The sequence below is a fragment of the Lynx rufus genome, unplaced genomic scaffold (assembly GCF_022079265.1).
Source record: "Lynx rufus isolate CCGP_SWC_20201006 ecotype Redwood Valley unplaced genomic scaffold, mLynRuf1.p SCAF_6, whole genome shotgun sequence".
Classification (NCBI taxonomy): Eukaryota; Metazoa; Chordata; class Mammalia; order Carnivora; family Felidae; genus Lynx; species Lynx rufus.
This window is the reverse complement of record NW_025814878.1, coordinates 120,773,219-120,798,432: the sequence shown is the minus strand read 5'-3', so window position 1 is coordinate 120,798,432 and position 25,214 is coordinate 120,773,219. Positions and strand designations below refer to the sequence as shown.

At 41.0% G+C, this 25,214-nt stretch overlaps 1 protein-coding gene and 1 long non-coding RNA gene across 2 annotated transcripts; one reads left to right on the top strand and one right to left on the bottom strand.

Moving 5' to 3' along the window:
- Positions 1–5,608: 5,608 nt before the first annotated feature.
- LOC124528689 (uncharacterized) lies at positions 5,609–12,058 on the bottom strand. The gene is made up of 3 exons (XR_006966214.1): positions 11,717–12,058; positions 8,695–8,842; positions 5,609–6,471 (listed from the first exon to the last, which is right to left on the bottom strand). It is a non-coding gene; the product is annotated as an uncharacterized LOC124528689 (long non-coding RNA).
- SERPINB1 (serpin family B member 1) lies at positions 11,784–20,287 on the top strand. The gene is made up of 7 exons (XM_047102436.1): positions 11,784–11,885; positions 13,081–13,256; positions 15,032–15,169; positions 16,177–16,294; positions 17,297–17,439; positions 17,525–17,692; positions 19,423–20,287. The coding sequence occupies exons 2-7, from the start codon at positions 13,089–13,091 to the stop codon at positions 19,825–19,827; spliced, it is 1,140 nt and encodes a 379-aa protein (XP_046958392.1). The 5' UTR covers positions 11,784–11,885; positions 13,081–13,088; the 3' UTR covers positions 19,828–20,287.
- The last annotated feature ends 4,927 nt before the right edge of the window (positions 20,288–25,214 follow it).

Here is a 25,214-nt window from a genome sequence, read left to right as displayed (position 1 = left end):
CCCTGTCCGCTCTGAGAAGCAGACGCTTCCATCTCTACTTTGCTCCTTACCTCTACTTCTGTCAGAACCCAGAGTGGTGAGTAGTCCCTGGGTTCTTGACAAAAAGTGCAGCCCGAATTGCTGATTTCTCAGACACTTAGACTCAGAACAAAAATCAGAACTCTGATGTTAACTCATCAAACTCTGTTCAAAGTAGAAATTTCCTCTTCACTATCCCTGAGTAGATGACCACATTGGCTGCAGTGACAAAATGTGCATCACTTTTCCATGAGGGCTTTACATCTGTGGAGGAGAAAGTCCCTGATGTTGCACTGACAGTTACTTTTCTGTAACACCCAATCCACTAGTTTCCAGAGCTGAGAACGAGCCTGTCTTCTCTGAGATCGTGCTTGCTGGAACAGCACTCACACTGTGGAAGGCTGGCTGGGTGTCCCCATCCCCACACTCCCACCTGGCAGAGCTGGAGTGAGCACTTCCAGTCTTCCTCACCCAGGATCCCAGAGGCTCATTGGTCTGACTGGTGAATGTCTGTCATTAATTGTACTAATGTCATTATGGGTGAAATTAGAGGTTGTGGTTCCTGGGACAGGCTCTCATCTGTGTTAAGCTTCCTGTCACCATACCCTAAACACACCTGCGCAGCCTTAGATGTCCTAACTGTAAAAAAAAATTTTTTAAGCTTATTTATTTTGAGAGAGAGAGAGAGAGAGAGAAAGAGAGAGAGAGAGCAGGGTAGAGGCAGAGAGAGAGGGAGAGATAGAGAATCCCAAGCAGGCTCCACACCAGCAGCACCTAGCCCTACGTGGGGCTCAAACTCACGAACCATGAGACCATGACCTGAGCCAAGAGTCAGACGTCTAACCAACTGAGCCACCCAGGTTCCCCTTAGATGTCCTAATTCTTAACTGTAATATCCAGTTATTGTGTGCATACAGGTGGCCCTGCTGTGGCCACCTTCTGTGCCTTATCTGAATCTATTCTAACATTTAGAGACATTTCAATAAATCCACGCAAAAACCCTAGGAGGTTGCAATTATGATTCTTCTTTTACAGATAATGTAGCTGGGGCCCCTGAAGGTATGAGATGTTTGCCTCAAGGACTCAGCCAGGAAGAGGCAGCACTGGTCCTCTTACCACCAGGCTTCTTTCAAAGATGTCATATTGAACTGCCTATATCACCCTCAAGTTTCCTTCTTGCCCATTTTCTCTTTGAATTGAACAAATCCAATTCCTTCCAAAATTCTTTTTTTTTTGTCTTTTTTTTTTAATTTTATTTTTTAATTTACATCCAAATTAGTTAGCATTTAGTGCAACAATGATTTCAGGAGTAGATTCCTTAATGCCCCTTACCCATTTAGCCCATCCCCCCTCCCACAACCCCTCCAGTAACCCTCTGTTTGTTCTCCATATTTAAGAGTCTCTTACGTTTTGTCCCCCTCCCTGTTTTTATATTATTTTTGTTTCCCTTCCCTTATGTTCATCTGTTCTGTATCTTAAAGTCCTCATATGAGTAAAGTCATATGATATTTGTCTTTCTCTGACTAATTGTGCTTAGCATAATATCCTCTAGTTCCATCCACGTAGTTGCAAATGGCAAGATTTCATTCTTTTTGATTGCCAAGTAATACTCCATTGTATATATATCCCACCTCTTCTTTATCCATTCATCCACTGATGGACATTTGGGTTCTTTCCATACTTTGGCTATTGTTGATAGTGTTGCTATAAACATTGGAGTGCATGTGCCCCTTCTAAACAGCACACCTGTATCCCTTGGATAAATACCTAGTAGTGCAATTGCTGGGTCGTAGGGTAGTTCTATTTTTCATTTTTTGAGGAACCTCCATACTCTTTTCCAGAGTGGCCGCACCAGTTTGCATTGCCACCATCAATGCAAAAGAGATCTTTCTCCACATCATTGCCAACATCTGTTGTTGCCTGAGTTGTTAATTTTAGCCATTCTGACAGGTGTGAGGTGGTATCTCATGTGGTTTTGATTTGTATTTTCCTGATGATGAGTGATGTTGAGCATTTTTTCATGTGTCAGTTGGCCATCTGGATGTCTTCTTTGGAGAAGTGTCTATTCATGTCTTTTGCCCATTTCTTCACTGGATTATTGTTTTTTGGGTGTTGAGTTTGATAAGTTCTTTATAGATTTTGGATACTAACCCTTTATCTGATATGTCGTTTACAAATATCTTCTCCCATTCTGTCGGTTGCCTTTTAGTTTTGCTGATTGTTTCTTTCTCTGTGCAGAAACTTTTTATTTTGATGAGGTCCCAATAGTTCATTTTTGTTTTTGTTTCCCTTGCCATCAGAGATGTATTGAGTAAGAAGTTGCTGCGACCAAGATCAAAGAGGTTTTTGCCTGCTTTCTCCTTGAGGATTTTGAGGGCTTCCTGTCTTACATTTAGGTCTTTCATCCATTTTGAGTTTATTTTTGTGTATGGTGTAAGAAAATGGTCCATGTTCATTCTTCTGCATGTCACTGTCCAGTTTTCCCAGCACCACTTGCTGAAAAGACTATCTTTATTCCTTTGGATATTCTTTCCTGCTTTGTCAAAGATTAGTTGGCCATACATTTGTGGGTCCATTTCTGGGTTCTCTATTCTGTTCCATTGATCTGTGTGTCTGTTCTTGTGCCACAATTCCTTCCAAAATTCTTAGCGGAGTGTTACCCTCATCTTCCTCTGGATATCTGTGGCATGCACATCTAAAGCCATTCTCTAAATAGATCAGGTCAGAGCATGGGACAGTGGGACTCTCTGTCACTGAATGAGGACTATGCGTCTACTGGGACCTTCACTGGCGAACACTGAGTTTGCAGTCAGTTACAATTTCAGATTTTTTTTTTTCATGTGAACTGCTACTACAACAGGCCTCCTATCTCTGGTATTTGTGAAAAATTGATTTCTTAAAATCTAAATGTAAAACATCTGTATTTTTTTTGTTACACTTTTTCATATTGGTTTGGGACGACATTTCAGTCATGGGAGTTCCTTTGAATAAACATTAGATTTGTGCTTTTTGTCAATGTATTCTTTGGCTCCTTTATGACTACCGAAGTTGTTTATGAGGGAGCAAGACAGGACCATACCAAAGGCAGAGCCCTGCAGCACACCTCCAGAGACCTCAGTCCTCAAGTGAGCCAGCTTTTAGGTCATTTCCATAAACATCTAACACTCCTTTGCTGTACATGACAATCACAGGCTTTGGTAAATGCCTCTTTCTCAGTACTAAGTTCCCAGGGCCAATTTCTTTACACCATCTTCTGCCATGTATATCGTTTCCTCTCTGTGCTCCAGTTGATTGTCCTGGGACTTATACCCCTCTTGTTTGGGCTCCATTTCCATTTAAATTAGAGTTAGCCTAACTTTTGCTTTGAAAAGGCTTTTTTCCACTCACCTTTCATCAAGAAACTTTACTGAATATCATGTCATCTGTCCACACAGCTTGATTTATTCTGGACTATAAACTTCAGTCATCTATCCAGGCTTTTTTCTACCATATTCGTTAAACATCTACTATATGTTTTGTGTTTTTCTGTATACTGGGGATAGGGCAGTGAAAAACAGGGTCAAAGCCCTGTTTCCACGTGACAATTTGTGAAAAAGACACAATGCATTCATAAACATGATGACTTGTGATGGCAACGGGGGCTGGAAAGCAAACAGAAAGTAACTTGGAACAAGGGCAGAGGCCTAGGGGCCAGGTTAGGTCCCAGCAAAGAGGTGGCACTGAGCAAAGACCAGACTTACAAGAAGTCAGCCATTCCAGGAAGAGGTAGTAGCAGCAACAAAGATATGGAAGAAAGTGGGACATCTTTCAATATCTTTGAGATACTGAAAACAGATCCAGGAAATGGAGGGGGGGGTGGTGAGGTCAAAAAAACACTGACTGACAGGTATATCTGTTTTTCAAAATTAATTAATTAATTAATTAATTAATTTAGAGAGAGAGAGCAGGCGCAAGCAGGGGGAAGGGCAGAGGGACGGAGAGATAATCTTTTTAAAAAAAATTTTTTTTGGGGGGGCACCTGGGTGGCTGAGTTGGTTAAGTGTCCAACTTTTGCTCAGGTCATGATCTCATGGTTTGAGAGTTCGAGCCCCATGTTGGGCTCTGTGCTGATGGCTTGGAGACTGGAGCCTGCTTCAGATTCTGAGCCTCCCTCTCTCTCTGTTCCTTCCCCGCTTGCACTCTGTCTCTCAAAAATAAAGATAAAAAAAAATAAAAAAAAAATAAATTTTTTTTTTAACATTTATTCATACCTTTGAGAGACAGAGAGAGACAGAACATTAGTGGGGGAAAGGCAGAGAGAAAGGGAGACAGAGAATCCAAAGCAGGCTCTAGGCTCTGAGCTGTCAGCACAGAGCCTGGCACAGTGCTTGAACCCATGAACTGAGAGATCATGACCTGAGTCGAAGTTGGGCGCTTAACCGACTGAGCCACCCAGCCACCCCAGAGAAAGAGAATCTTAAGCAGGCTCCACACTCAGCACAGAGCTTGACACAGGGGTTGATCCCAGGACCCCAGGATCATGACCTGAGCAGAAATCAAGAATTGGATGTTCAACCAACTGAGCCACCCAGGCACCCTGACAGGTATACTTCTAAGAGAAAATTAATTTTATGAATATTTCTGCTATCCTGGTAAGGGGAACTGAACTTACATGAGGAAGGAGAACTGGAGTGTTCCTGGCATTAAACATCTTAGCAGATGACTGATTTTTAAAATAATGATGACATTTGGCCCTCTAGTGGATAAAGTTATGTTACACAGCTGACATTTTAACACTAGGTTTGTGCCATTATTTGTCAGAAAATAAAAGGACTAGAAGAAATTTTCATAGGTTATTTTATCTGTGTCTCTAATCTCAATCATTAAGCTGCCCAAGAGATGAAAATGTAGCTAATGCAGAATTTCTCAGGAGCATCTAGACACGTGCAGCCACAGCCCAAGGGCCAAAATTATTCATTGTCATGAAATTGCTGTGTCTCACCTAAAGCTGTCACACCATTTATAGGAAAACATTATTTGCAGAGTGGTTTTGAGTCATTTTGCTTGTTTTAACAAGTTAAAAATAAGTTATTGAAATAAGTTTAATAATTCCTTAGGTAGATAGTAATTGTCACATTTCTCTTTTAAAATAAATACAGCCCTTGGTATGCAAAAATTAACTTTTTAAGTTTAAAATGTTTCAATGCTCATGGAATACTGTAAATTTTGCTGATGTCTTTAAAGGTTGATTATCTAAAACAAAATATCCAGAGAGCACAATAACATGGAAATAATTTACTTGTAAGAACCACATTTAACATATTCACAAAACACTGTTGTGAGACTTATAACTGCATCAAGCTTCATGTTGATTAAAAGTATAACAGTTTGCTTTAATTACAGTTTCTTTTTATTTTTTGTAATGTTTATTTATTTTTGAGAGACAGAGAGAGCACACACTTGGGGAAGGGGCAAAGGGAGCAGAGAGAGAGAGAGAGAGAGAGAGAGAGAGGGAGAGGGAGAGGGAGAGAACCCCAAGCAGGCTCCTCACTGTTAGCAAAGAGCCCTACATGGGGCTCAGTCTCACCAACTGCGAGATCATGACCTGAGTGGAAATCAACAGTCGGATGCTTAACCAACTGAGTCACCCAGTCACCCCACAGTTTTTTAAATTGAATGGCCAAGCAAGCTAATTCAAAATTAGCTTTTTGAAAAGAGGGAGGGGGGAAAATCAAGATTTTTGTGGGTGTGCTGGATGATCAATGATCAGCTTGTTTGAAGGTCAAGTGTAAGAGTAACTCCCTTCTACTTTCAGGATGTGGGGCAGGAGGAATCATTCAAGTGCAGGTGAAGGGTCATGAGGAAAACCTCATGGAGGACTGATGCTCCTTACTGTTGTAGGTCAAGCTGGGGCAGGAAGACTCGGTGGGAAGTAATGCTGGCAGCACCCAAGATGAGAGGCATGAAGACGTCTTCTTGTTAGGAAGAGCTCCCTTTCGCCCACCAGCATTGAGACCTCAGATTGGGAGAAAGAAGCGTGCACACAGCATTGGAGAAATCTGTGTGAACACTCGGGGAAGCTCTCCTTTCAAACCCAAACCGAGGAAGGAGTCCCTTGCATTCTACGTGGAGAGGGCACTTGTAGTCTGATGGACTTTGATTGACTTTCAATAACAGTGTCCTTCTTATAATGTCTTCTATCAGTCCATCTTGTTTTGAGCATCTGATTTTCACTTTTTTCAGTTCCTTTTCTAGAAAGTCTACTTTGCTTTGGAGCATAGATTTGGGAGCACTGAGCTTTTCATACAGTGACTTGGCATTTCAGATGACTTTACTCAAGTCTGGTGGTCTTTACAGGTGAGTCTTCATACTCTTTCATAAGAATGCCAAATTTGTGGATTCGTTTATACTTATTCCAATGAATGCAGCACGTGTTTCCCTACTCAAGCCCGGCTTTTATCTGACCGGAAACTTCTGCACAAAATGAAAAAGACTGTAAAAATTTCAGCTACTACTGCATGGTACTACCAACTTGGGCAGACAGCTCAGAGCACAGGGGCTGGCCTCGTCTTCAGGCAACCCCACCACAGCCTGGCAAAGCCCCTACAGGACTAGCCTCAATGTCTCCTCCAGCCCGCTGGGGACTGACTCCTTACAGTCGTTGCTGGGGCTGTGTCTATCAGAGAGTGCTCCAGCACGGGACCACTTGTCACATAGCACAAGGGACAAATCTCATGGGAGAAGAGTCGGCATGAAAACTAGCTCACCTGCCCCTGTCCCTGCCCAGGACTCCTTTATCTTTTGCTCATACGTTCTACTCCTTTCTCAATATAACTCTGTAATTATGAATTCAGCGACTTGTCAGGCATTTGGAGGTACATTAGTCTGTTAGATCACTTGACATTATTTTGTCTATAGTAAAATATAATGCACAGATCATAAGGATAATTGAAAAGTTAATTATAAGGCATGTACCCAAGTAACCCAGGTCAAAAAATCAAATACTCTTCCCTCCAAGTGGCCCCTCCAGATAACAGCCCCCACTTCCCCTAATAGGTAACAACTCTTCTGACTTTTGAAATCATTTTCCTTGCTTTTCTCTAAAGCAGTACAATTTGCTTTAAGCTTGATTTTGAGATTTATATAAGTGAAATAATGTTAAAATGTAAACTTTTGAAACATTTTTTAATGTTTATATGTTTTTAAGGCAGAGAGAGAGAGACAGAGCTCAAGCAGGGAAGAGGCAGAGAGAGAGAGAGGGAGACACAGAATCTGAAGCAGGCTCCAGGCTCTGAGCTGTCAGCACAGAGCCTGGCTTGGGGCTCAAACTCACAAACCATAAGATTGTGACCTGAATCGAAGTTGGATGATTAACTGACTGAGTCACCCAGGTGCCCCTTGAAATGTAGTCTTTTTGAATTGATCTTCTTTTGCTCAACTTATGTTTTGGAATTTTATCCCTGTTGTGAACCCAGTAATAATTTCACATCCCACTGGATGGACATATCAGTTCTTGTATCTATTCTTGTACTATTGATCTTTGTAGCTCACCAGTAAAGCTACCTTGAACACTCCTGTACATGTCTTTGATGTAAATGTGAACAAATTTCCCTAGGAGAAGGAAGAATTGCCAGGTCAACATTCTTAAATAACATTGAACTATTTTCCAAAGTACTTTTATCAGTTCATAATCCCCCAAGGAGTGAGAGGATTCCAGTGGCTCTATATACTTGCCCATACTTGGAATTGTTAGAATTAAAAATTTTTGTCAATATAAGGTATTTCACTAAAATTTGTATTTAACACCTTTTTATGCATTATAAACCATTTGAATTTTTCTCTTTGAAAGGGTTTATTCAAATTATTTGCCTTTTTAAAAGTTTTTATTGTGATCTGTATAAGTTATACACATGCACACACACACACACACACACAGACAACAGTCTTTGCTTGATTTAAAAATATTTTTTTAATGTTTTATTTATTTTTGAGACAGAGAGAGAAAGAGAATGAGTGAGGGAGGATGAGAGAGAGAGGGAGACACAGAATCTGAAGCAGGCTTCAGGCTCTGAGCTGTCAGCACAGAGCCCAACGTGGGGCTTGAACTCACAAACTGTGAGATCATGACCTGAGCTGAAGTTGGACGCTTAACCAACTGAGCCACCCAGGCACCCCTTTGCTTGATTTTTTGATGGTGCTTTAAGTGGTATTTTTCTTTTAGTTTCATTTCCTGTCTGTTGCTAGTCAATAGAAATACTGATATTTTAGTCATTGTCTTGCTAAATATGCTTGGTAAATCTAAGTATAGAGCTGAATAAAATGATTACTGCACTTATCAGAATGGCCATATATAAAACACTGCCCCTAAAGGATTTAGGATATCTTTTCTTATAATCCACAGGAATATTTACAAAAATTGGCCATATCCTGGACTATGAAGCAAGTCTCAAAACACTTCTGAAGATTAAAATAATACAGAGATCATGTTTTTTAATCACACTACAATTAACTAGGAGTCAATAACATAGACAATTAGTTCTCAAACATCTACTGGTGCTGCTTTGAGATTTTCTCATGGGTTTTATGAACGTGGCTGTGGATCTTTGAAAAATTTATACTGCATCTCGTTTATTGTGCACCTTGAACCAGTGGTTGATGTGTTCCCACATGACAGCATAGACGGGAAGGGCTTTTTACCTGGATTTGGAGAGTTGTGTGGTTGCTGGACGTGGGAGAACAGGAAGGGCATGCAGCTTACAGCTCATCCCTTGGGCACAAGCCACTGATCACAGTTAGGGGGTGGACACGCTGGATGACATGCCAGCCAGCTTCAAGCTGATTGACCCTGTGGCAGGGGAGAAAGGGGAGACAGGAAATAAGATAATCACTAACATCCAACATTTTTCATTGCTACTTTTTAATTTTTATTCAAGTATAACATACATGCAGAAAAGCACAAAAACTATGTGTACAACTCAATGTATTATCACAAAATGAATACATCTGTATAACCACTACCCATGTCAAGAAATGACACATTATCAGCACCCCAGAACCCTCCCCACCGTGTGCTGCTCCCACTCACCACCCTTGTGTTAAACATGAAACTGCGATTAGTTTTTGTCAGTTATGGTAAGACCACTGGTATGGAAATGATAATCATGAAGGAAATTTATACTCACAGATCCCTAGAAATAAAAGGCAAACCAGGCTACACCACGCCAGACCATGTAGGACCTGGGCCAGGAGGCAGAAGGCGAGACGGCAGAGCACGGCCCAGAGCCTTTATTGGGGTTCTCACGGGAAGGAACGGGCAAGGCAAGGTAGGTACTCTAAGTAAACTTAAGGATTGGGTAATTTAAATCATTTTGCTGGGCTCTGGGCTATTTAGGTGGTTTCTAGCTATCTGGTACCTGGCCCTGGGGTGATTTAGGGCAGGGGGAGCCCTGGCTTGGGGTGTGGGAGTTTGATAAAAAAGATAGATGAGAGTATGGTCACCCAACTGGTTGGTTTGTATGCCAAAGTTTCACTCTCAGGGTAATCATTCACAATCTCTAGAAATTAGCTAGCCTTGGTGGGGGCAGTCTTTCCAGGATCAGGGCCTCAAATGCCAGAGCACCAAGAATACAGAAAATAAGAAAAATATAGTCAATATAATACTCCTTCCTCCCCAGAGAGAGCATCTTTCCTGACTTCAAACACCATGAGTTAGTTCTGCCTGTTTTTGAATTTTTCATAACTGGAACCATATAGCTTATACTCCTTTGTTCAACAGTGTATGTAGGAGATTCAGTCATGTTGTTGTGTATTGGTGTAGTGTATTCATTTCCACATGTAGTGTATACATGTAGTGTATTATTCTGTCGTGTTAATTCATCTAGTTTTCTGGGGCACCTGGGTGGCTCAGTTGGTTGCAGGTCAACTTTGGCTCAGGTCATGATCTCAAGGGTTCATGAGTTTGAGTCCCGCATCGAGCCCCACATCAGGCTCTGTGCTGACAATGCAGAGCTTGCTTGGGATTCTCTCTCTCTCTCTCTCTCTCTTTCTGCCCCTTCCCCACTCGTGCTTTCTCTCAAAAAGAAATAAATAAACTTAAAAAAATTACCTCTTCTTCTGTTGATGGGCATTTAGGTAGTTTTCAGTTTGGGTCTAACATAAATAATGTTGCTATAAACATTCTTGTACATATTTCCGGGTGCACGTGCTCACAGCACATTTTCACTGGGTATTCCTGGGGGTGAAATTGCTGAATCACAGTTAGGGTAAACGTGTTTGAGGTTCAGTAGAAATGGCAAATATTGTCCAAACTGGCTATACCATCAGAGTGTATGAGAGTATCTCTGCATGAACTTTGGTAGTGGCCATACAGTTTAAAGTCACAGGTAGAACACTCCAGTGTTATTCAACAGAATAGTTACTTTGTCTTGACCTTAGATAGTAAATGTATTGATTTAGGAATTGTTTCCTTTTGTATTTGACCCAGATTACTAACTCCAGGTAAGTACAAATGCAAAATACCAGGAGAAAAAAAAAATTCAGAACACTTTTTTTTGTTTGTTTATGTGTCTCTGATTGTCATTTAACACATTTTCAGTGAAGTTTTGCACTCTTGACTATCTCACATTGACCTCTTAGCAGAAGCTAATAAGTGGTTCTTTAAATCTGTATGAAATGATGGACAGGTTACCAGATGTGATCAAATAATTTCAACTTAATTGTGACTGGTTTCAATAAACGTTGGTTTCTTTATTCTAATAAACTATAAAGCACTCTACAATCTTAGTTATTAAATTCTCGCTGCTTTTTTATTAATAGGGAGAGTATTTTTATTACTCATTACTGTAATACAGTGATTTCTTTGTTCCTTTTCATTATAAATAAGTTCTCACAGTTGAAAAAAATCTACAAATCCATTCACACTATATTATCCATACTAAATAAAACAATAGGATTTTTCCTCTGCCCCCTTTTCATGTTGAGATTTGTAAAAAAAAAAACCCACAAAAAACAAACAAACAAATAAACAAAAAACAAACAAACAAACAAACAAACAAAAACAGGGGAGAAGTTCCATGACGCAGAATTATTTCATACCCTCAATACTATAAATTTTGGTGAAACTACATACCCAGATCTTTATAGGGAGAAACAAAAGCCCCACAGAAATAGTTATTGCCTTTACTATTCAACCATAGTCATCCATTCTGTTTTAACAGTCCAGGAAGAAAAATTGATGAGTCTACACTTTAGCATAGTGGCTAAGAAATACTTCATTCAAACAGATGTGAGTTGTCATTATGTGTGATATGTGAGCTGACTCAGTTGGTGTAGTCATCACTTGTGAGGAAGTGTTGGGGCTGAGTTTTCACTTTGGTACTAGAAAGACAGACAGTGACATCAAGGATGCTGTTTGGAGCTGTTTCTGTTTTCTCTTATCCCGGAGGCCCCCCTTTTCCCTTAGGCAAGAGGTCCCAAATTTGTTCTCCACACCAAAAAATAAATACAAACAAATAACCTCAGAGTTTGGAGTATATCATACATAGATGGGACTCAAAAATTTGCCCTCTAAGAGGTGACACATTATAATCATCTCAGTCATTCATATTTTAGTAAGAAATGGCCCATCAGATCCTTGCCAGGGATCTGAGATTGCCTAGAACTCAGAGAGATGCTGATTCCCTGGGGAGGACAGTGCCCCTGGCGCGGAGCCCACACTCACCTCAGCCTCTATGGAAGCACACAGACTCCTAGGACGTCATCTGGGGTAAGAGCCAACGCCCTTCCCACCCCGGCGGCACTCCCCTTCCGCAACTATAAAGGCCTTTGGCCGAGGCGCTTCTTCCTACACCTCGCGCTCCACTTCCCGGAGCCCGTCCAGTGCGGAGCCGGTAAGACCAGGGCCAGGGGCACGCGCAATGGGGAGGTGGGCCGGGCAGGACGGGCCAGCCCGGGGCTCCGAAGGGCCCGGAGCTCTGGATGGCTGGTGATCTCCGCAGGCTCCGCCCGTCCGCGCCGACCGCTGCTGGCGCGGCATTCCTGCGCCCCGGACGCCACCGCCCCCAGCCATGCGCCCCGCCCCCGGGCGCCCCCGATCACCCTCCACCGCGGCTGGGCTTCCAGGCCAGGCGGGCCAGCTGGAGACTGAGGTCGGGCTTGTCGGCAGAACCGTAGCCTGAGATCAGAATGTTTTCCTTCCTGTTCTCTCTTTTTCCCTGATCTGTTTGTGACAGTTTCCAGGCGGCCCGGGCTGGTGCTCGTTTCTGGCTTCTCCTTTCTGCGGATGGAGGAGGGGAAAGGAGACCAGTGCGATCCTAGAGATTCTTTATCAACAACAAAAATGTAGTTAATGACTTACACGCTAAGCAGCCGGCACAGCTAGTAGTCTTCCCTGCCTACATGCGGGGACATTGAGGCTCTGATAGAAGTCACGATGGTTAAGTGGGTGGCTGGTCCCAGAGGTCAGGTGCACCTACTTGTGCGCTGCCTCGCAGGAGTAGCCTGTCACCTTGTCCCTGTCGGGCTGCCTTGCCTAACTTGCACCTGCGTTGGGGTTTTCAACTCCCACATCCTACGCTAGCTATGAGACTTGGGATTCTTAACCTCTGGAAACGTTAGACTGAATCTCAATAATGAGGACAATTATATCTCCTTTAGTGGAATTTGCTATAGTGCATAGGTAGGTAGTTATGATTTTCTAATTAGAAACATTCTTATTTCAGGTAAATATGGGCGGTGGATTCATTGCCCAAAGGAATGAGAGGCTTGAACCAAAGGAGCATGGAAATGTGTGTGCTCCTAAACTTAGGAAAGGCCCAGAGTGGGCCCCTCCTCAGGCTCACCAGTCTGCAAGCTCAGAGCCTTTTAGGGTAGCCTGGGTCCCGATCCTCTGTCCCTGCTGAGTCCCTGGCTAGTCATCCCTAGTCCTGCATTTGTGCACATGCTCTCCTGAAAATAGAGAGAGAGATAGAGAAAGTGCAAGTTTCATGGCGGTTGGCACAACCTGAGGAGGACATGGGGAAATGCAGTTGCCTAATTTGCTGGTGTGGGCAGTGGGCAACTTGGGGCCTCTGTTTTGTGTTGCAGTCTTCACCATGGAGCAGCTGAGCACAGCAAACACCCAGTTCGCGGTGGACATGTTCCACGCTATGAATGAGGACAGTCCTACTGGGAATATATTCTTCTCTCCCTTAAGCATTTCATCAGCATTGGCCATGATCTTTCTGGGGACTCAAGGTGCTACTGCAGTACAGGTGTCCAAGGTCAGCAGAAACACCCAAAGACAACCTGCTTTTCCTTCCATCTCCCTGCTGATGGCTAGTCTCTATTGAAAAGTGCCTTTGAGTTCTTACAGTGTGTTTTTAAAACTGTACTTCTGTGTTCCACAACTATACATTGTGAGGTCAGAATATCAGAAGAATCCCCAAGAACAACCCATTTGTATGCAGGCTTTCATTCACAATCGGGTCCTTACAGAGCACCTGCTATGTGCCAGCCACCGGTTTTTGTTTGGCTGAGGGAACAGCAGCGAAGAAAGCCGACAAAGCCCCTGCAGTGTGCCCCTTGTAGTCCAGTGGGCTTTCCTGTAAGCCATCGCATCTCTTCCTGAACTAGGATTTACCAGTTTCTGCCTCGCATGTGATGCCCTGCTCCTCATAAGTAATGTCTATTATGTAACATTACTTTCCAGCATAATGACACATGGGAAACACACATAGTGAAGTTGGCAGTGGTCAGCTTTTAAGGGGACAAGGCAACTGTGTGATTCTGTATTCCCTCTGCCTAGCTCCGTGCCTGGCACCAAGTGTGGCTCACTGGGCTGTGACGTGGCTGTGTGAGTGGGAGGGGCCTGCAGGGAGAGACAAGTGAAGCGTAGCAGCTGTTAAGGGCAGGTCACTAGCACAGCAGGAGAAGCAGCTGCAGTGCCTCACCCTCCTCCTGTCCTTAGTGGGTGGGGAGGGCACTTCTGTACTAGATAGTCTTTAATTCTGAGAGGGGAACTCTGGCTTTGCTCGGAATCTAGGGAAAAGGAGTGCTGAAAGTGGTCTAACATACCAGTCACAAAGTGCACAGCACCTGCAGCTAGGGACAGTCCAGCCCTGGATTCAAGCTGACGGACCTGTTCCAGCTACAAAGCTTCTACTGCTGTACTTTATGGAGAACCAGTCATCTTTATCAGTGCAGATATGACAGCATTTAAAAATTTTCAAAAATCCACTTTTTTTTTTACTCCCCTGGTACTAATTGTTAGTTGCTCTCGCAGGGTAATATCAGCTTCATTTTGAGGCTTTCCAGGGACTTTATGACTTCAGTAAATAATAGTTTTAAGCGCCACCCCCCCATTTCAATTGAAGCAGATTGAGCATAGCAACTATGCAAACATTCCATATCTTGGTGATTGAATGGACTTTGTACACTGTATAGGTTTGTTCTTTGTGTCTTAAGAGCAAGGAGCCAGCCCAGGCCTCATAAAACCATAAAGGGACTTTTGATCTGTAACTGATACATGGGGGATTAAACTTTTGCCAAATGTTAAGTTTAAAGAAGTTATTTTTAAATAAGTGAGTTACTGATGCTAATGGTATAAGAAAAAAAAAATCCCTCTATCTGTAATATCTTTGTGTTCCTGCATAGGTAATGATTCTTATTTTTACTGTTTATTTCTGAGAAATTTCAGTGAAATTATATTAAATTCAGAATAAGACATAAACATACCATTTAGAATTTTCTTTGGATAAAAAAGCAGACTTGTATAAATATTTAGGTTATTAACCCCTCATATTGCAGAGCTATAATTTTAACAAAAAGTGATGTAAAAGCAGTTTCTAGTGTTGTAATTATTGTGTCTCACAAAGCTATACATTTTGGATTCTCTATTATTTGTTCTCCAATGAGAAATTAATAAAATATTGGGCTGGGGATCATGAATAATCAGTAATAAAAACCCATTAATTTAATATGATGGAAGCAAATGCCAAGGAATCACTTTATAATTTCAAACCAAATGGTTATAGAAAGAATGTTTTCTTTATTTTAGGCTCTTCATTTTGATACAGTTGAGGAGATTCATTCAAGATTTCAGAGTCTGAATGCCGATATCAACAAACGCGGAGCCTCCTATATTCTGAAACTTGCTAATAGGTTGTATGGAGACAAGAACTATAATTTCCTCCCTGTGAGTACTTTGCACTTCATGTTCAAAAGCTTACTAGACAGGGGCACCTGGGTGGCTCAGTTGGTTGAGTGTCCAACTCTTGATTTCAGCTCAGGTCATGATCCCAGGGTTGTGGGATCAAGCCCCATGTCCAGCTCTGTGCTGAGCTTGGAACCTGCTTAAGATTCCCCCCTGCCCCCACCTCTATCTCTGCCCTTCTCCCCCACTCTCCCCTGCTCATGCATGCTCTCTCTCTAAAATTAAAAAAAAAATTTTTTTTTAATGTTTAGAGAGAGAGAGAGAGAGAGAGAGAGACAGCTCGAGCAGGGGAGGGGCAGAGAAAGGGAGACACAGAGTCCAAAGCAGGCTCCAGGCGCTGAGCTGTCAGCACAGAGCCCATTGTGTGGGGGTGGAACTCACAAGCCGTGAGATCAGGACCTAAGTTGAAGTTGGACGCTTAACTGACTGAGCCACCTAGGTGCCCCCCCCTCTAAAATTAAAAAAACAAAGCAAAAAAACAATAAAACACTCACTAGACAATGCAGATTTTTTTTCTAGCATAACCAAGTTCATAGAAATCAGTTTTAATTGTTATAAAAATCCAGAAAAATGGTACAGAATGAAAATACATGACAGTCAGAATTCTTATTAATCCATGTGGTTTCATTTTATAGTCTTCACAGTGAAAAGATTGATCCTGGCTGTTTTACTAAACCATGAATTCCACAATTAATTTCCAAGTACAATCAGTATGTTCTTATTTATGAAAATGTTAGCCAAGGTTGGAAAAGAATTGGTAAATTTTATACAATACCGAAACTACTGAACAGCAGTACTACAGTACTTAAAAACTATGGTACTTAAAAATAGTTAAGATGGTAAACTTAATGTTATGTGTTTTTTTACCATAATGAAAAAATAAAAAGTTAGAATTTTTTTGTTACAATGAAATTTATACCTTTTGGGACCATTTCTGCTTTGAACTATTTTAGGAAACAAACATTTCCTGTTTTTGTTTTTTTAAACAGGAATTCTTAGCTTCGACTCAGAAAATGTATGGTGCTGAATTGGCCAGTGTAGATTTTCAGCAAGCCTCTGAAGAAGCAAGGAAGGTGATTAATGAGTGGGTCAAAGGGCAGACAGAAGGTGAGAGACCAGGCAGAACCTAATCATTCTCCTCCTGCCAGCTTCCCCACCTGCATCTGATTCCCCCTTCTTTTTTCCTGTTCCGTCATCCTGACTCTGGGAATCTAGGAGTTCATCCTGGGAATGAGCTCTGCACTGCCCAGTTGGACAGCGTTTGGGTGTAGAAATTCTTCCAAGAGGAAACTTCAACATGATTTAACTGAAATAGCTAAATACATTTCCCCCCATATGTTCCCAAAGCTACATTTTAAAATTAAAACTCACATTGTAGAATAAAAGGAATAAAAAAATTTGAGGAAAATCCAGCCTGGCCCCAATTAGTTAATATACATATGGAAAGAAATATCCTAATACTTGTGAATGAATATTTACAAGCTGCTGTGGTCATAAATAATTGTGAACTTCTTGTCTAAGAAATCAGGGATGGTAGCTGGGACTGTCTGGTACAACTCTCTCTAGTCTAGTCATGGAAGGAGTCAGGGCACCGAACACTTGTCTTCCATATGAAGAACTGTTCATGGCCACGCTGTGGTCAAGGTGGATCCTGTGTTTCAGTGGAGTAGCTGTCCTACCTTTTGGATATTTATTAAAATCTTTTGTTTTGTTTTGTGTGTGTGTGTGTGTGTGTGAGAGAGAGAGAGAGAGAGAGAGAGAGTAGGCTTCTGCTTAGAGGATTTGAAAAAGTGATTTACTAGTGACTCAAAATATTTTCATCAAGGATTTTTTTTTTCCTGAAAAAGAATGGCCATTCACAAAATCAGCCTCATTGTTTACCACAAACTCCAGAAAATGAGAATTTTCTTGTTTTGGCCCTTTACCCTTTTATTTGGCATATTTAAAGTGCAAACATGCTAGTAGGGTTTTCCTAACTTAATACCATGTTAAAGGAAAATTAAGTACAGAATATGCTTTTGAATTGCATTTCAGGGAGAACCAAATGTCAGTTCCAATTTGGAATTCGGATGTGTGGATCTTTTTTAAAAGTTAACTTTATCATTTTAGGGAAAATCCTGGAACTATTGGCTCCAGGTGTGGTTGACAGCATGACTAAGCTTGTGCTAGTGAATGCCATCTATTTCAAAGGGAATTGGGAAGAGGAGTTCATTAAGGAAGCCACTGACGATAAGCCCTTCCGCTTGAATAAGGTAAGGTGATGTAACTGGCTCAAATTCCTCTTTGCTCTAAGGATATGCAGATAAAAAGTGAGTGATTTTTTTTTCAACTGTCCAGAAAGAGACAAAAATGGTGAAAATGATGTATCAAAAGAAGAGATTCCCATATGGCTACATCGAGGACCTTAAGTGCCGCGTGCTAGAACTGCCTTACCGAGGCAAGGAACTCAGCATGATTATCCTGCTGCCAGATGACATTGAGGATGAGTCCACAGGTCTCAAGAAGGTAACCATTCCCAGCTTCATGCTTCACGTGTCCTGATGTATCGATTCTGCCTTGTGTGGTCGTGGGTGCTCACGCTGGCAGTAGGTGCTTGTTATGTGTTTACTGATGTGACTTTTCTTTCCAATGCTCTGTCATTCCTTTGTAAAGTAGCTTATGGACGTTACTACTCGAGCCCTAAGTTTCAAATTTCAGCTACTGTCAGTGAACAGGTGTGGTGGAGAACATCTAAAGATTTATATTAAATGTAACATGGGCCAGTGGCAGCTCATGGCAACTCTCCTAAAAGAACTTTAGGGGAAAGGGCAATGTAATGAAAGTTGTTTTTTGAAACAAATTTTTGAAAATTAAAAACCCCAGGGGTGCCTGGGGCAGCTTAGTTGGGTAAGTATCTGACTTCGGCTCAGGTCATGATCTCGCAGTTCCTGAGTTTGAGCCCTGCGATGGGCTGGCTCTGTGCTGACAGCTCAGAGCCTGGAGTCAGCTTAGGATTCTGTGACTCCCTCTCTCTTTCTTCCCCTCCCCTGCTCATGCTCTGTCTCTGTCTCTCAAAAAATAAATAAATGTTAAATTTTTTTTTGATTTGAAAACCCCAAAACATTATACTACATAGTTTCATCATGTGCTATAAAACCCTATTACACTGCTCATTCTTGCTGCAATTCATATATATTGTGAATTAAACTTCCAATAGCTACACAGCAGAAAAAAACTCATGTGACATGTTGGCTTGAGTGCTAAGCCTGTGTTCTAATATGAGCTTTGTATGTGATTCCTATTCTGTGTCATTTAAAGGCTATGCCATCTTATGTCAGGACTCAGAATAGGCAAAACTGTTAAGAGTATGGTTTTCACACAGGCTGCTGTGTGGTTTTTCTCTACCCTGTCCCTGATCAAACTTGCTTTCAGGAAGAGATGTAATATTAGCCATTTCCAAGTACAGAGTATGTATTAGAATCAACATGTTCTTTTTTTCAGTTGTATCTCCATATTCGTCTCTTTCTCTGATTATATAAAAAAGAGTCTCTAGCCTCATGAAAGAAATAATCAGCATCATTAGAACAAGTGGGTAATGGTTCTGTTCTAGCCCAATAGTAGTAATTATAACAGTAATGAAAATAGCTGTCTTTTATACTATGTGCCAAGCACTTTATGTATATTAACTAATTTAATACTCACACAATGCTGTAGGTAGGTACTATTGTTACTCCTTTTTAAATGAGGAACTAGGTCTTTTTCTATTTTTACTTAGGAACGAAATCTATTAGAGATTACTTCAACTCTGTGAGGTTCACAGATAACCTCTGTGATCAATGGGATTCAGAATAAGTAGAAGAAAGCTTTAAAATCTTCCCTTATACCACTTGACTGATTAGGGTAACACAGCCATCATGGCCTATAACAGTAAGCTGGTGTGGTAGGAGCTTAGTAATTCCTGGGTGGATGGATGGGTGGGAAGGTGAGTGTATGGGTAGGTAGATAGACGGATACTTGATGGACCCAATGTCCATAGTTCCTGTACTTGGGTGCTTGATGTCCTGGAACACGGCTCTGTTATATTATCACTAACCACTTAAAGAAATGAAATCTTTCAAATGGAATCTGTTTCAGCACAAGACATGGAGGAGACTGATGAGCAACTGATAAAATGGGTCCATTCATTTTAATAATGCTTTATTAGTTTACTTATCTAAAACTGTTTTCACCTCTTCTTTTTACTGTTCTCATTCCAGATTGAGGAACAATTGACTTTGGAAAAACTGCGTGGGTGGACCAAAGCTGAGAATCTGGATCGCATTGAAGTCAAAGTCTACTTGCCCAGGTTCAAGCTGGAAGAGAGCTACGACCTTAACTCCCACCTATCCCGCCTGGGTGTAAAGGATCTTTTTAGTAGCAGCAAGGCTGATCTGTCTGGCATGTCAGGAGCTAGAGATCTTTTCATATCAAAAATTGTCCATAAGTCCTTTGTGGAAGTCAATGAGGAGGGCACAGAGGCGGCGGCTGCCACAGCAGGCGTTGCCACCTTTACCATGCTGATGCCCGAGGAGGAATTTGTTGCCGACCATCCATTCATTTTCTTTATTAAGCATAATCCCTCTGCTAACATCCTGTTCTTGGGCAGATTGTCTTCCCCTTAGAAACTGGAAATACAAGGTCATGCTTAGAGCTTTATTACCTGCACTTTCAATGGTGACAATTTTCATATATCTTTACCAATAAAACTACCATCTGAAAAAAGATCTTTAATTTCCTTTGTAAGTTCAGCTCTGTTGGCTGTTTACATACACCCATGAAATGTGTAGATTCTTGACAACATAGTAGTCTATGAACTTGCTATGCTCTCCTGATGGCCAAAGGAAACATGATAATACTATAATTTAGTTTACAGACAGAATTTTGGAAGCTGAAATAGACATTGATTGTAGAAGGGAGGCTAAAAACGGATATTCAATTGAAATATAGGAGGGCACCTCAATTAAGAGTCTGGGTTGTAAAGACAAACTTGCCTTGGCCAATATTTCTAATACCTTGTTCTATAAGATTAGTATCTTTTAATTGTTCTTATTCTTTCAAACTATTAAAGAGTGACTGGTGATAGCCTGCCTTCCCTTTTTTTGTTGCCCTTTCTCCTCCCTAATATGGTGTTTGTGTGGGATCACATGGAGTCAAGGAGTGGGTGTCTTATCATAAAAGATTCCAAGAAATGACAAAAAAGAATAATGTAGTGGCACAGACTGTTAAGCAAAGAGGGGGTACAAAGATCTCACTTGTTAACCATCTTCTTGCATGTTTTCTGATAAAAGTTCTTAGTTTCCATCATGTGATACATGTTTTTATGGCAATGGGGTGGCTTTATGCAATGCTGTGGTGTGGAGTTTGGAGAGGGTCTGATCAATATACATGTACTCCTTGGGATAAGGCTTGAAATGATACATTTTCTTGCTCCGGCGAAACCAGTGGGCTGGTTAACAAACTTTCCTAAGATTCTGCAAGCCAGACTGATCTCAGTTCGCTTGTTCACTCTGATCTTAGACAAGCCAAGAATAAAACAGAATTCTTGGCCTGACAGTACTGATGTCCGTGATGGCAAGAAGTGAGAACACAGGATAAAAACAACATCTTAGCAAATCTGTTGCCAGCAAGCTTTCCCTCCTTCATTTCTTCTTACAGAAGGAAATAAGGTAAAAACTCTAAAGTCTGTGCATTGTCTGGGAAGAGGATAAACGTACAGTTACAGCTACAGTCTATTTTAATGAGTTTAGGATGCATGTTGTACAGTCTGAAGTGACCACTGGAAGAATAGTAAAAGGGTTTATAACTTTAAAAATAAACCAAAGAGAAAAAGGGAATAACAAAAAATGATCAATCCAAAAAAGAGGAAAGAAAGAAGAGAGAAAGGCATGCAAAGCACGCATGATACCAAGATGGTATATTAAACTCCCAAGTATTTAAGTAATGACTTAAAATGCAAAATTGGCTAAAAATGTTCCAGTTACTAGACAAAGGTGGTCAGGCTAGACTGGAAAAATACCATATGGTGTTTACAGAAAATATGTTTATAACATAAAAATAGAGTTTGGGGCACCCGGATGGCTCAGTCGTTTAAGCATCTGACTCTTGATTTTATCTCAGGTCATGATGTCACAGTCATGGTATCAAGCCCTGTGCTGGGCATGGAGCCTGCTGACGATTCTCTCTCTCTCTCTCTCTCTCTCTCTCTCTTTCTTTCTCTCCCCACCCCCATCATGCTCTCTCTCTCAAAAAAATTGAGTTTGAAATAAAATGAATGGAAAAGATATATACGGTACAAATACCATAGAAATAGATATAGCTATAAATATTTTTGGTGAAATATGGCGAGTGGTTCTCATATTTACCTGACAATGTAAGAGGCCAAGAATATCCAACACATTCTTGAAAACCAGGAGAGAGGATATACTTAATTGAATCAAGACTTATTCTAATCACTATCAATTCCCTCTTTTATTCTCAAAATTTAATCAATTTGGATACTAAGTCATATGGTCATTATATTTATGACAAATGTAGCACCTCAAAGTTGGGAGTGAAGGGAGAAAATTTTCAAAAAATTGTTCCGGAATAGTAGGAAAAAATGGAAAACAATTCAAATTGATTCAAAAATTAACACCAGCGGGACTTCACTATGAAAGCAAAATAATAAAGCTTTTAATTTTTAAAAATGTCTTATTTATTTTTGAGAGAGAGTGCAAGCAGGTGATGGGAAGAGAGAGAGGGAGACACAGAATCCAAAGCAGGCTCCAGGCTCTGAGCTAACAGCACAGAGCCCGATGTGGGGCTTAAACCCACAAACTGTGAGATCATGACTTGAGCTGAAGTCGGACGCTCAACTGACTGAGCCACCCAGGCACCCCAACAATAAAGCTTTTTAGAAGGTAATATACAAATATATTTTCATGAACTTGTGATTTCTTTATAGGACACACACACTTTTTTGTTAAATTTATTTCTAGGCATTTGGACTTTTTTTTTTTATGATAAATTGAGCCAAGTGAAAATTAAGAACTTTAGTTCTGTAACACACACCATTAAGAGAAAGAGAAGGTAAGCCTCGGGATAGTCAATATAGGCCAGTGCCCTAGGAGGGTAACATCTGAGTTTTGGTCTGAGAGAATGTCCCCAAAGGCAGGGTTTCCAAGTCTGAAGGCTTTCCCTCCTTATCTCCCAGGCTAGAACTAAAAAAATATATATATATGATTAGGGCAGCCAGACTCTGTGAAGGTACAGCTTTGGAGAACTGACTCCCAAATATCTTCAGAGTTTTTTTTTTTTTTTAATTTTTGTTGTTTATTTTTGAGAGAGAGAAAGAGAGAGAGAGAGAGAGTGAGCAGGGGAGGGGCACAGAGAGAGGGAGGCACAGAATCCAAAGCAGGGTCCAGGCTCCAAGCTGTCAACACAGAAGCCAACGTGTGGCTGGAACTCAAGAGCTATGAGATCATGACCTGAGGCGAATTCGGATGCTTAACCTACTGAGCCACTCAGGCACCCCTCTTCAGAGCTCTTATGTATCAGAAACCCTGTCTGAGATTATCCAAAGAAAGTGGCAGCCCATCCCAAAGAGAAAAAGAAGGGGAATCTGTTGGGCATTACAAAATCAAGAGGGGTTTTAACGTCATCAAAAGTCAAATCGCTTATGTTATTTCTGCATTGGTCTGTTTCTTTAAAAAGAATACTACCATGTTCTTGCCATGCTAAATACTTGCTCACTCAGAAATAAATCATAAGATTGTTACCTAGAATTCTCTGACCATAACTATTCTTCCAGTTTAGATCAAGGAGAGACTCACTCAAAGTTCATGAGGAATGACACCGGGACACCCTGGTGCTTCATACATGACATTTGTACTAACACCAACCTCGTGAGGAGGATGTTACTGTCTTTATTCTACAGAAAAGAAGAGGAATAGTTATCATGGCTCAAAGCTCTGCAGTGCAGAGATCACCCTGATTCATCATGAGCTGAAAAGTCCCTGAGCGTCACCATTGAGTCCCATCCAGAGGAATGACAAATGCATTGTAAGTGAGTCTTAGAGACTCTGCCCTTCAATATTAATGTTACACTTCCACTCTCAGCTGCCAATCTCAGCCACTGAAAATGAAATCTTCAATAATTTTACAATCTCACATAAACTTGCCCTGGAAAAGGCAGAATATAACCCAGAATTGCTTGGAAATAGGAGGTAAAGAGCATTTCAGTAGGTCCTGAAGAGTTGCCATTTTTCCTGAAGAGTTGCGCAAATTCAGCTCCCTGTTCCCCTCCAATGTCACCGCCAAGAGCTGAGGTCGCTGCAGAAAATGATACATCAGTTTGGGGATAAGAAATACACTGGAGGAAGAATTTGAGAGGACTAAAGAAGGATCTGTTACATTTCAACCTTGGAGAGGTGGATGGTTCAGAAACATGCACAGATGATAAAGTATAAAAGCATTCCTTCATCCAAATGCTCAGGCTTCTAATTACATATAGAGAATTCGACACCAGACGCTCAGTGGCTGCTGTGACAGGGGCCCCATCCATAGAGTGTGAGTAGAGTGGTGTGGAATGAATGAATCAGTTCAAAATTATACAGCCGAAGAATAATTTGTAGTGCGAAAGCACACGTGTGCCCCGGAACAAAGGTGATTTTCTCGTACACTGGAGGGACAATTAAAAAAAAAAAAAAAAAAAAAAAAGCAATGCCTAGCAAGAACGAGAGGATGTTACTGAAAGAGGTTTTCAAAGAGTTCTTGCACCAGTTCTTCCTTCATTTTGTAACTATGTTGTAACAAATCTTGATAATAAGACATTTTGCTTCCTGCAGATAAGTAAGGTTTCCCTGTAAATTAACAATTTAAATTGTTAGCATTGTAAAATATTTTAAAGCGTCAGTTTCAAAGACTGAACATGCACTGCATAGATTCTATGCAAAATTTGGTACATTAGCTGAAATATTTAGGAAATTGATAAGATTTTTCACCTGGTTTTCTGGTTAATCCAGAAACCTTTTCCTTTCCTTTCCTTTCCTTTCCTTTCCTTTCCTTTCCTTTCCTTTCCTTTCCTTTCCTTTCCTTTCTTTTCCTTTTAAGAGGTGGGAGGGAGAGAGAGAGAGAGAATCTTAAGCTCCACACTCAGTGCAGAGCCTGACACAGGGCTCAATCCCATGACCCTGGGATCATGACTTGAGCCCAAATCAAGAGTTGGAGGCTCAATCGACTGAGCCACCCAGGTACCCCATCCCAGATGTTTTCTATCAAGGCAAAATAAGAGATATTTAAAATTTTCAATTGCTTTCACATGGCATAATATATTATGGTAAGGACTTATGTGTTTTTAAAACTCATTAATTTCTTGCTGTAAGTCATGTCCTACATTACTTGCTGAACTGCTTTGAAAAAAATTAATGTTTTTTGATCATTGTGGTTTTTTTAAAGTAAAAATATATTAATTCTAGAAAAATTGTTAGTCTAGAACAGGTAAGGTTCTTCATATTCAAGGCTCACAATCTTCCACTGAACCATGACAATAGCATGAAATATCTCTTAAGAGTGTTCAAATCAATTCTCTTTATTCAATTTCAAATTCACTTATTTTTCTAATTAAGTTTCTTTCTCCCTATATTATGTGCTAAGCTCTGGACTCGGCTCTAAGATTGCAACAATGGACAGTGATCCCTGCCCTAAGGTAGTTTATGTCTAGTTCATAAAATCGTTCTCCAGTAACTAATTTGGTTAACTGACCCATTGGATAGCAATGGTACCAAATTGGTTGCTGGCACCTTAATCCTGTGCTTTTGTTCATATCTTCCCCTTTATTGTAACGCAAGAGGTTGTCTTCAGTATCGAGTGCCAACATTCTGGGAAGCTTTTTCTTCTACATTATTTAGTAAACTGGCAATTAGCTGGCCTGTGCTTATCTTGTTATCAGTGTGTGTATTCTGGTATCTACTCCCCCTTCTGGATATACTCACCCCTGGGTGTACTGTTGAGTTGGGAGTCCCCAAGGCAC